Genomic DNA, 12,261 nt, shown 5'->3' on the forward strand with positions numbered 1-12,261 from the left:
GAGGAGTTAGAACTCAGCTTTTCTAGGCATCCGAGGGGAGGTTTCTCCGGCAGGAGGGACAGGAGTGCCTAGTTTGGAAGAAACAGGCGTTAGAGACAAAGGGATCATAGAGCTGATCTTTGCCTTAGGTGTGGAGGGCTCAGGCACGTGGGATTTAGCCACCTAGAGCTGCTGGTTGAATGGGGAAGTAATAACAAGGAATGGGGCAGAAAGGGGCCGAGAGGACATCCCCTGTAGAGCCAAGGAGGAGGGAGAACTCCAGGAGCTGCTCATGTGGAAGCACAGCCTTCGAGAGGACAGGCCAAGTCGTACTTGGGTGCACTTGATCGGAGATAGAGATTTCTCTTCTGTGACCCCACGGAGCGCAGACACAAAGGGGTACCAGAGCTCCTGAGAAGGGGGCGCTGGGCTGCTGGAGGAGGTCTCTCTGGCCCGCGTAAGCAGGAGCAGTCCCAGAGTAGTGCGCCTCCACACCTCCGCCCTCCCTCTCCCTGTTTCTCTTTCTCTGTCTCTCTGGGTGGCTGCTCGAGTCTGCCTGGTGCTGCCCTGCTTGCAGGAGCTTTCTGGAGTATTCCTGAGCAGCCTTTCTCTCCATACAGATGGGGGACGAGAACCCCAGAGTCCAAGAGGGATTGCAGGTCGGTGTCTCAGAACCCCAGGGCCTTGGGCTACTTAGTGTCTTATCTCTCTGGGGCTGGCAGTGACCCAGCTGTCTGCTTCCTCTTTTCTAGTCTATTTCTGGCGTGGTCACACAGGGATCAAGTACAAAGAGCCCGTTGAGAGCTGCCCCAGGCATGCTGTGCGCTGTGACGGCGTGGTGGACTGCAAGCTGAAAAGTGACGAGCTGGGCTGTGGTAAGGAGGTTGGGCCTGGGTGCCCGTGTGAGTGTGTGTGCATGTGTATGAGTCTGCACCCTGGGGACTGCAGGCTGGGGTGCAAAGTCAGTGGAAGGCATCGGGCAGAGAACCAGAGGGTCTGGGTACCAGCCAGTGTGAACTTCAGTTTGACACCTGGCTTTAAGTGCTGTGTGATTTGGGCAAGTCACTTGTCTACTCTGGACTTCAGTTTTCCAATTTGGAGACTCGATGACTTGGATGAGATTAATTGTTCACAAATAAGGTCTGCCAGTTCAGAAATATCAGTCTGAACAAAGCAGAGCTGCTCCGACCGGAGGCAGGATTGCGGTCTCAAGCCCTGTCCACACATGCCGCCTCTGTCCGGCACATGTCCTCTGACATGCCATCCTGGGGTGTCATGAAAGTCGATTTGGAAATGACTGGCCTAGCTGAGCACAAAGCTCTCCTTGAGCTCTGGCCCTCAGTGGCGTTCACGATTGTCTGTGTGTGGCCCTGGTGGGCGGCCTGGCCACTCCGTGGTGTCTGTGTGTGAGCCTACCCGTGCGTGTCCTGTGACGGAGCCTTGCAGCAAGCACAGACCTTCTTCCCCTCATCACTCTCTCACTTGGGCACGTTACTGCCCCTCAGGGTGACAGCTCCTGGCCACGCTCACCTCTTCAGCCACAGTGGCCCCTGGATCCTGTCACAGTCTCTGCCCTTACTGGGGTCTTGGACTTCTGAGCCCTGGTGATGACCATCAACTCCCAGCCACTCTCTGGACATTTCCAGGAGCCTCAAAACAGGAGCACCTCAGATCTTCCTCAGCTTGTTCCCCAAGAACATGAAGCTTTGTGGGTACTGAGGCTCTGCTCTGCCCCTCTCTTGTCCTGCAGTGAGGTTTGACTGGGACAGCTCTCTGCTTAAAGTCTACTCCGGATCCTCCCATCAGTGGCTTCCCGTCTGCAGTGACAACTGGAACGACTCCTACTCAGAGAGGACGTGCCAACAGCTGGGATTTGAGAAGTAAACCTCTCCCCTCCCTCTAGCCCCCAAAGGCACTAGCTTCAGGGCTGTCTCAGGTTCTTTGCAGGTGCCTCATATTCAGAAGTCTCTTGGGGACCAGGGCTGAAGTCACTGGCTTGGGACACTGGTTGGGGGACAGTGGTGCTGGGATCTTACAGACTGGGACAAGCTGTTTCCCTGGGCCCCAGTCTGCCCCAAACCTGCAGTGGAGTCACACAGCTGTCTGGTTCTTTGCAGCAAGTAAGGGACACTCATGTCCCTTACCACACTGAAGGACCCCAAGGCCCTATGGCCTGGGTGGGCCACCTTCTCACATCCGGGAACTAGAAGCTAAGGCTGTAGGACCCCTCAGTGAACTTTGAGTGGTGTGGTCTGAGCTAGAGTTCCTCAAACGGATCTAGAAGAGCAAATATGACCAGGTGCACTTATAAGGCTCTTTGTGGAGCAGGGATGGGGGCACAATAACCGTCCTGCTTGAAGGGGTCTCTGATTTGCAGGCCACACAGTCATCTCTAACCCCTCTCCTGGCCTGAGTTTTCAAACCAAGAAGCTGTGGGGTGTATGAGATTGTAGGGATAAGGGTTTAGAATACTGTGGGCTCTCCACAGACAGTGCCCCTAGGAAACTAGGGCTTGGGGGCTTAGAACTTTGAACCAGTTGTCTGCCCCACCTCAGCCTCAGAGTCCTGTCTGTGAAAGAGGATGTTTTCCAGCTGGGAGAGGACGGACAGCTTTCATCACTGAGCTGTGAGGCTTTATGCAAGTCTGAGCCTCCCCGGGCATCGGTGCAGTGTCACTTACTCACAGAGAATTTACTGAGCTGTTACCATGTTCTAGATGTCGTGTGGCCCCCAGACACCAAGGAACAGGCGAGATCCCTGCCTTTGGAGAACCTGTGGTGTGGTGTGGGCAAGGGAGGCTTAACCTGATATGTACAGCACATGCAGCAGTAGCCTTGAAGACTACTTAGAGGGGAGCAGAACCTGGAGGAGGCCCCTAGGTGGGGAACTGCACCTGCAAGGGCACACACTCATGCTAGGAGGTTCCACCTTCTAGAAATGCCACATGCTCCGTACAGGCAGTGGTTCGTGGATCACCCACATCAGAATGATGAGCAGTACTTGTGAAAATGACCCAAAAGTCAGAATCTCCGGGTTAGGACTTAGAACAGTTCAGCAGACATGACACCCCCAGGTGAGTCTTACGCACGCTGCGGCTTGAGACCCAGCTAGCCAGCGGGGGAGTTTCCAGCTCCGTCGTGCAGACTTGTAACACTGGGACCTGTAACCCACAGGGTCTGACTCAGCTGGTCTGGGTGCTGCGGCTGCTCCTGCTAGTCTCTGAATCACAGCTTGGCAAGAACAGGGCTAGGTCCGTGTTATTGAATTGAGAGAGCTCCGAGTCATCTGGAGGGCCTGTTCAAACACAGAACCAGAGTTCCTATCCCAGTAGGTCTGGGGTAGGGCCTAAGAATTTGCATTTATCACAAGTTCCCTAGGGTGCCTGTAGGGGGACAGGGGGCCACATTTTGAAAACTAGTAGGCCTGCGTATAGTGGGGCTCAGTGGTAGAACACACTAGTGGGGGCCTGACAGCCTCTGGCCTGCCTGTTCATCCCACACGGCCGGGTGGGATGAATTCTGTTTTCAGGGGGCTCATTCTTCACCCCGTCCTCCCTTACAGTGCCTACCGGACAGCAGAGGTGACCCATCGGGATTTTGCCAACAGTTTCGCAATCTCTGACTACAACTCCACTATCCAGGAAAGCCTCTACAGGTGTGGTGGAGCGGGTCAGGCGCCCTGTCTGTGACAGGGCTGGGAGTGCAGGGCGCTCTGAGTCAGGAAGTGCCTCTCCCTTGGTCCTTTCAGGGAACTCAACTTCCAGGTGTGATCCTGAATGTGAGGGACCTCAGGAGCATCCCATACACCACCTGCCTCCTGACTTAAAAATTCCCAATTGAGGTGTGGTGAAGGGAGCACATGAGCATCCCTTCAGATCACTGAAGTCAGGAGTGCCCCCTTGTTACCAGAGATGATTAACCTCAGGACCACCAATCAGCCAGCTCTTTAAACTGAAAGCTGCTGGAGGGAGTGGGCTTGGGTAGGAGTGGGGTATGGGGTGGGGGGGAGCATCAGGGAGTGGATGGGGGGGTGGCACAGCAGCAGGGTCTGCCAGGTGCATGGGGTCAGGGACAGGAGGTCCATGTGGGGGGCATGGTCATTCCTGGGGCTCCCTTCTCATCTGTCTTCTTTGTAAGGCAGCCTGACCCTGTCCCAGCCTTAGTGAGGGAGAAGTTAGGGGGCGAGGAACTTTACCAGATAGGAAAACTGGAGGATGAGGAGAAGCATAAGGATGGTTTGCACAGGAGAAGGCACTGGAAGGGCCTGTCCCCCTCAGAGAGAGAAGGTCAGAATCTCCATCGTGTGCAAAAGAAATGGGATAGGAACTGAGCCAGATTCAATCAGGGAAGGCTTCCGGAGGAGGTGACTACTGTGCCCTTTTACCATCTTTTGTGTCTCCTCCTTTAGGTCGCAGTGCCCTTCTCAGCGTTACATCTCTCTCCAGTGTTCCCGTAAGAAGATGCTCTTCCTCCTGGATTGTGACCTCTGTGGGGTGGGGCAGAGGGGTGGGATTCCTTTGGAGGAGCTGCCATTTTGGGGATCCAAGTCAGGAAGAAGGGCTTAGCAGGCCTGCTGCGGGGGATAGAGGCCCCTGTTAGTCAGTAGGGACAGTTCCAGCATAGCATTTCCTTTTCTCCTGACTGCCCACCTTAGAGCCTTGCTCCTACCAAGAAAGCCATTCAAGGCTCTTGGATTCTGGGCAGGGGTCAGACAGCTGGGAAAGGAGGTTAAAGCACCTGTATAAATAGATATGAAACTACTAGAGATTAGAGTTAGAGCCAGTGTGTTAGAGTGTGTTTGTTTGCACACTGTGCCTGTGTCTTTTAAAATTTATTTTGTACTAGTATCTTTATTTTGTTTCCCCCAACACCACCCCTTTTGTCCCCTTGACCGTTTCCCTCCACTCCCCCTTAACTCAGAGCCTTTAGGGTGCTTGTTAACATCCACTGGTTTTCTAATGTGTTCACCATTGAATTTCTGCTATCTAAATATCTTGCATTTGTTTTCACCATTCCGACTTGACTTACTTTGCTGCTTGTAATTCTCTCAAATTCCCTCCATTTTATTGAAATGGCTGCATTTCATTCTTTCTTGTGACTATATAATGCTTCCTGTGTTGGATAGACTACATCTTGTTGAGCCAAATGTCTGTTGGTAGACATTTAGGCTACTTCCCAGACCCAGCTATTGTAAAAAATGCTGCTCTGTGGAAGCACGTGAGCACAAACCCATCTGTGCATCATGGGACGTCTCTCATCTGTTTGAAACCACAGAGATCCCCATCATGGTGCTTATCAAGAGTTGTGTTAGAGTTGGTCTACTTTCCCAAACACCTGATGGTTGCCATGGTAGGCTAACCACCGCGCCCAAAGCATTGGGCCCTTAGTAAGCATTTGTCAGTGGGTGAAGAAATGCATGAGTGGTAGGGAAAAGGAATTTGCCTAGGGTCACACTTCCCACTGGATGATCCCCGAAAGCTTACTCACCATGCAGTAGCTCTGTTTCATCAGAAAACGGGGGTGCCGTATCAAATTAAGTGACAAAATGATGTCTGTGGCAGGTGGGTGCCTTCAGGACAGTGCTGGCCCAAGACTGTCCCGGATTCTGGGAACATGTCTCTTCTGCTTCCTCCCCAGACTGTGGACTGAGGGCCATGACAGGGCGGATCGTGGGGGGGGCGCTTGCCCCCGAGAGCAAGTGGCCATGGCAAGTGAGTCTGCACTATGGCACCACCCACATCTGTGGGGGCACACTGATCGACGCCCAGTGGGTGCTCACCGCTGCTCACTGCTTCTTCGTGTGAGTACCCCAGAGGGGCGTGATTTGAAGGCAGGGGTGGATTTTGGGACCCGGAATCACCAGAAAGGGCTGCGGGCAGACGGAGTTGTCTCTCAGTGCAGGAGGGCTTGGGGCGAGCCTGGCCCTCGTGGGTCACACAACCTGTGTAGGTCTCTGGTGCTGGGAATGTGAGTTGGGGCGTCATTGTTCTGAGCTAGGTTTGGATTGAGAAAATGCCGTTGATAGGGCCTCTAGGGAGAGTGGGGTGAGCAGGAAGGACCTGAGTGGAGCCTGCCTCTGAAGAACAGTGAAATAAAGAGGCTTGGGGTGTATTGTTGCCTTCTGCCCCAGTAACTTACAGGGAAGAAACCCATGACATCAGGAAATGGAGGGGTGGGGCCTGCAGAGACAGAGCATGGTTAGCTTCTATCAGTCGCCAGCCAGGCAGAACACTTTGAGCTGGTAGACTTGAAGGGGCCCAGACCTCACGAGCACTGGTTCCCCCAGAATGTGTCTCTAGAGGCCACTTTGTCTTGTCTGAAGCTCCATTTCTGCTGAGGCTGATGCTCCAGAGGTATTTTTAGTACCCCTCTTTGGTCCTCAGTGGGGTGCAGAGGAGACAGTGGAGTGACTGTTCTCCGAGGTCTTAACTCCTTCCTTTTTTTTTTTATTGTAAGATGCACAGTGGCTAGTTCAGAATGGTTTGGGCAGAGGTGTTGTGGGAGTGAAGGATTGATTTGAACACCTGGGCTGAGATGGAGGGCTCCCTCCAGAGGCCATTTCATCCATCCTCCGCCTCCAAGCCTGTGTACGGGAGATGCCGTCGGTGGGCTCTGCTAGTGGGTAACTTGTCCGTGATCTCTGTGGCTCTTGCAGGACCCGGGAGAAGATCCTGGAGGGCTGGAAGGTGTATGCGGGCACCAGCAATCTGCACCAGCTGCCCGAGGCAAGCTCCATCTCCCAGATTATCATCAATGGCAACTACACCGATGAGCAGGACGATTATGACATCGCCCTCATGCGGCTCTCCAAGCCCCTGACCCTGTCTTGTGAGTGAATCAACACCTGTCACACCCCAGCCTGATTGTCCTGCCTGCCCCCAGGCTGGCTTGCATTTGGCAGCCACTCTTGCCCTATCTTGGGGCCCCAGAGCTTCAGCATGGGGAAATCAAAGGCTGCACAGAGGAAATGCTGCCTCAGTTCTCAGGAACATATCAAATTGGACTTCATTCATGAATTCATTCTTTCACTTTTTTTTGCACACAAGAGCTGGGGTGCAGGCCAGAGGTGCAGGGTTGAGAGGATTCACCAGAGACAGAGTGGGGAGCAAAACAGGCAGATCTACTGAAGTACACTGCTGAGGGGAAGCAGCAGGCTAGACAGGAGAGGTCTGCTGCGCCACAGGGGTTAGCGTCCCTGCTGCGGATGGAACTCATGCTGCAGTGGCTTTGGATAGCTTCATAGTGCTGAGACTTAACCCCTTGAGCCACCAGGGAGGCCCCCACTGCTTGTTTTCTTATCAAATATTGTGTCTTCAATATAGCAAGTGGTATCTGGCTGGTAGATTTCAGTCTTTAGCTGCTATTGGTGGTAGAATAAAATGGGTAACACACACAAAGACAGGCCTAGAAGCAATGAAGCCAGGTTGGAGGGAGCTGGACTGGGATTTCTTGAAGCCTTGGAGAGCTCTCTGGTTGGTCTAGCCTCAGACTGAGTCTGTGAGCCAGTATTTCCTTGCACTTTAATTACTGAAGTAATGTCCGTCATGAATCAGTGCAGTTAGTTCGTCAGAGTGGAGTGAGGAACCTTCAAGGAGTAACTGGGCTGGGCTGGCCCATAGCCACACCTACCCAGTTGAACCTGGTTGGGTCAGGCAAGACCATGTCTACTAGCTGGCAAGATGTCACCCTCCGTCGGCCCCCACCACCTTGGCTGTGGAGGCTGATGAGGTTCACGGTGTACCCCTGCCTCTTTGTCCTTCATGCATGCGGAAAGGTGCAGGGGTGTCGGGCCAGAATAGACCTTCTCAACCTTGTGAAACTCAGACTCCATTTTGCTTAACACCCAGACTCACCTCCCGTTACCTCTAGCCCCCTTAGTATTATAGCCCAAATATTATTTGGAATGCTAAATCAAATCAAATGTTTGTGAAATGCAGACTACTTTGACACTGCATGGGCTTCTCAGATGTGGCGGTTGCTCTCCAGACTGATGGGCTGCAGCAGGAGTTGGGCCCCCAACCTGAGAATCCCACCCAGGGCTATGTATTCCTGCCGTTAGACCATGTGGCTTGATTTTGGGTTTACAAATTACAGCAGATTTTCTTAGACTCGTTTGGCAAGGTGAACACTTAAAAGTCACAGTGCTAGCTAAGAAAAACTTGTGAAGACTCACTGATAAATTGAATTCCTCACTAAAAAGGAGAATACGTACCTGTCACATGTTTTTAAGATTATATATAAAAAATGGGCAAAGGCTATTTTAAGAAGTCATGTTTTGCAATTTTTGTTAATAATTTTTGCTATCCTATTCATTTTTGTTTGTTTACTCTCTAGCAGACTTTCTATTAGACACCAGTGTTTAAAGCCCAGTGTATAGGGGAGGGGTGAATTTCTCTCTTTCTCTGTGTTTAACACTATATGTGTGTGTATGTGTGTGTGTGTGTGTGTATATATATATATATATATATATATATATATATATATATACCACTAGTCTAAGTGCAGTAAACTGTAGTGAGCAAATTGCTTTTGCAAATTGTAATGGATACCTTAGTCCATCGAGGGACCCCACTCTGCAGAGAGAGTTTATAAAATGATGCACAGTAGCACCTTCTAAATGCTTCTGGGCAAGTGAGCAGTGTTTATGCTTTGGGCCTCCAGAAATGTGCTCTCAGTCTAAGGAGGTTGTCTCACCCTGGAGAGAGAGTCTCTGGCCCTGGCCAGCCAACGAGTGAGTCCCGAATTAGACTGGAGGACTGTCCTGTGCTATCTGGACTTAGCCTTTCGTTGCCCCTTTCTCTGACGGACAGGTGTGGAAGAGGCTCAGCTAGGCAAGACCCCCCTGAAATTGAAATGTTCAGCGGGGCCAAACCTTGGTATGCATGATTGAGTTTCTTCCCTGGTCAATGTGGAGCCTTAGAAAATGCAGAACCACTGTGGGGGCAAGGGGGGGCCCCAGGACCTCGGTACTCTGCCCTCCATCCCTGGCCCCCACCAGCACTCCAGCCTGACGTCTTGAGGTGTTGTTGCAGCGCACGTCCACCCTGCCTGCCTCCCCATGCATGGGCAGACCTTCCGCCTCAACGAGACCTGCTGGATCACGGGCTTTGGCAAGACCAAGGAGACAGATGGTGAGAAGCAGAGATGCTAGACTGTGGCGTGTGTGTGCGCACACGAGCATGTGTGTGGTATGCTGCGCACATGTATATCTGTGTGGAGTGGACATAGATGAGGCGCTCTGTACTCGAGGGCAGGGAGGTCACACGCCCTGGAAAGCCAAGAGGGACTGGGTTAGGAAGGACTTCTCACAGGATATGGGATGTAGTTTCTGGAAGCAGGGTCGTTTTATGATTGGATGTCTGAGAATCTCTTAAAAGAAGACAGAATAGCCTGAGTTTAAAGGCATGATGGGTGGAGCAGCCCAGTCTCTCCTGTTGTCTGGGAGATGGGTGGCTTGGCCTCTCTGGGGCTGGGCATCGTGGCCTATCTTGTTTTCATCTGTGCTTAAATAAGACTGCGGCGGGCCAGCTTTGCCTCACTTCCCTGTGGTCACAGAGTGGCCTGGTCTGATGCCGGCTCTGTAGAGTGGTTGATGTTTGGCAGGAGGACACTCTCCTCGGCTGACCTAGCTGTAGACTCAAGCCCGGGGCAGGTGTCAGTATGATCGGAGAGGGGATGACAGTCTTTGACAGACCTGGTCTGAGAACAGCCTTGCTCTGACCTTGACTCCGCAACAGACTAGCTAGCTGTGTGGCTGTGGGTAAATCAGTTCGTCACCCCTAAATGTCTCCATCGGTAAATGGATTCTAACACCTGCCCTCCTCAAGGCATGTAGTAACTGAAAACCAATGAGTGATATTTGTGCAACATGCAAGTAACCTGAGAGCTGTCTGGTGCAAGGCTGTGTGGGCCCATTTGTCCTGGATGGTGAACCCCGGAAATGGTCCCCTCCAGTCCCCAGAGGCTGTGGGGCTGGGTCCTGGGGTGGACAGCTAACAGGCCACAATCTGTCCTGAGTCTCACTCTCTTCCCTTCCACTCTCCTCTGCCTCACTGAAGAGAAGACATCCCCCTACCTTCGGGAGGTGCAGGTCAACCTCATCGACTTCCAGAAATGCAACGACTACCTGGTCTATGACAGCTACCTTACCCCCAGGATGATGTGTGCTGGGGACCTGCGGGGAGGCAGAGACTCCTGCCAGGTTAGGCTGCTTCTGGCTGGGGCTCAGGTCTCGCGGCTCTGTAGGAGGAGGGAAAGGCTGGCGTGTTGGGTGGAAGTGAGGATCAAGGCCCAGGCTTCCTGCTCAAGGGCACTTCTACCTTGCTGATGTGTCTGCTCTTCCCCGTAGGGAGACAGTGGTGGGCCCCTCGTCTGCGAGCAGAACAGCCGCTGGTACCTGGCAGGAGTCACCAGCTGGGGCACAGGCTGTGGCCAGAGAAACAAGCCCGGTGTATACACCAAAGTGACAGAAGTCCTCCCGTGGATTTACAGCAAGATGGAGGTGAGCCCCGGGCTGGGCCCTGCACCTAGCAAGTTGGGGACTTCGGCAGGTGGGGTACCTGGAAGAGGGCCTGGGATTCCCCTAGGATCTTAGTAAACATCCTTTTACCCCTTTCTTGGGGGGGGGGTGTCCAGAAAATACAGAAAGAAGGGGACAAGACAGAAAGCAAATGCTAGGTTTGGAGACAAGCCTGTTATCTGTGCTTGTCTATCTTTCTTCCTTAGAGCAGAGCTCAGAGGGTTGAAAAGGGTGGACCTAGGTGGGATGATGGCTCCAGTCGCTGTCCTCGCCCCAGTGATCACTGGCCTGTGAAGTGGCCTCTCCTCTTTGACAGTCTCCTGGGGGACTGGACATCAGGCAGCAGATCTGCCCCCACCTCTGCGAACCCTGCCGTCCCCGGGGTTGGGGCCCTTCCCTGGGGACAGTGCCAGGTGACAGGGGGCTGAATGTTAGGCTCTGAAAGCCACCTTTGGGGCCTTTGATCCAGGCCCGTGCAGCCCACTCTTACCCGGGTTCTCCCTGTCTTCTTCCGCAGAGTGAGGTGCGCTTCCGGAAACCCTAGGCCGCTGTCCTGCTCGCCCCCAGCACTGGCTGCTGTACAGACGGTCAGAGTGGCCGGCCGTGTGCAACATCCTTTGGGCTAGAGGCCACAGGCACCTTCATTACTGCCGCCTCCACTGTCTGCTGCCTCGGTGCACGTGTGTGTGTGTGTGTGTGTGTGTGTATGTGTGTTCACTGCTCTCCTGGGGTCATCAAAAACCAGGGGAGCGGTCATTTCTTCCCAAGCCCCAGACTGGAAATCACCTGGAGACAACAGTTTGGCCACCATGGAGGTTTCTAAAGGGTGTTGATAACAAATGGAGAAGGTGGAGCCCAGATAGGACCCAGGAAGGGCCTGGAAGGTCACACCAGGAATTCTTGCTCCTCTGACCCTGACTCCGAGACAAGCCTGGAATGTGCACTGCTGGCAGTTCCGGTGACACCACTGGGGTCCAGGGATGGACAGCTGGTTCTGTTGGAGTGCCTGGACTATCCCTGGCAGGAAGCTACACCTGCTGATGTCACCGCAGGACCCTGCTGATGTCACCTGCATCCTGCCCCTCTCAGCCTCCTGCTGGTGTCGTGGCTGTCCAGGCTGGCTGCTGTGAAGAGGACTTGCTGTTTGCTGGTCATAGTCTTTGGGACATATTTTATTTTAATTTATTTTTGTATTCAAGAAATGGAAGTAGATTTATTCTTAAAGATTCTCCGAAAATTTCAGGTGGTGGTTAGCACCAAGAATTCCAAGGGAGTAATCCCACCTGGCGTCCTGCCATATGTACCTGACCTCAAGGGATCGGATGAAGGGGTCTCTTGGAGCTCTTCAGGGCAGTGAGTCCTCGCTGGGGCTGGCAGGCAGCTCCAGTACAAAGAGAGCCACCACGGCTGTCGCTGAATCCAAGGGTAGAAGCAGGTCATGAGGAAACACATGCTGCTTCTCCTTGGGCCCTGAGCCTGGGCGAACCCCGATGGACAGACATCCCTCATGGCCAGGGCGGTCCTGGGACTTTGGAGTTCCTTGGCAGCTTTCTCCACTTTTTTATTTCTCAGTTGATCCAGAAAAAGACAATGGACATGAAACTGCCAGGAAGAAAACACTGACACTGTCCCCAGGTCCTCCCAACAGGACCCAAGTTGCCCTGCTCCTGCGAACCTCCATGTACCTGGCCTCAGGGCCAGGGGAAGAGATGGACCTTCCCCAGCCTGTGCTCTGGGGCACCTGTTCCTCCCGAGTTTCATTGT

General features: G+C 53.2%; 1 protein-coding gene across 1 annotated transcript in view; it reads left to right on the forward strand.

Annotated features, from left to right (window-relative positions):
- TMPRSS13 (transmembrane protease, serine 13) overlaps positions 1–11,210 on the forward strand; it is a 16,895-nt gene extending 5,685 nt beyond the window's left edge. Inside the window, exons 4-13 of the mRNA XM_004688832.1 lie at positions 732–854; positions 1,730–1,859; positions 3,541–3,633; positions 4,387–4,430; positions 5,616–5,778; positions 6,634–6,806; positions 9,011–9,109; positions 10,037–10,179; positions 10,327–10,479; positions 11,015–11,210. Of these exons, the coding sequence (XP_004688889.1) occupies positions 732–854; positions 1,730–1,859; positions 3,541–3,633; positions 4,387–4,430; positions 5,616–5,778; positions 6,634–6,806; positions 9,011–9,109; positions 10,037–10,179; positions 10,327–10,479; positions 11,015–11,041 (1,148 nt within the window). The 3' untranslated portion in view covers positions 11,042–11,210. The remainder of the gene's footprint in view (positions 1–731; positions 855–1,729; positions 1,860–3,540; positions 3,634–4,386; positions 4,431–5,615; positions 5,779–6,633; positions 6,807–9,010; positions 9,110–10,036; positions 10,180–10,326; positions 10,480–11,014) is intronic.
- The last annotated feature ends 1,051 nt before the right edge of the window (positions 11,211–12,261 follow it).

This window comes from Condylura cristata, unplaced genomic scaffold (assembly GCF_000260355.1).
Source record: "Condylura cristata isolate star-nosed mole 26May11 unplaced genomic scaffold, ConCri1.0 scaffold00025, whole genome shotgun sequence".
NCBI lineage: Eukaryota > Metazoa > Chordata > Mammalia > Eulipotyphla > Talpidae > Condylura > Condylura cristata.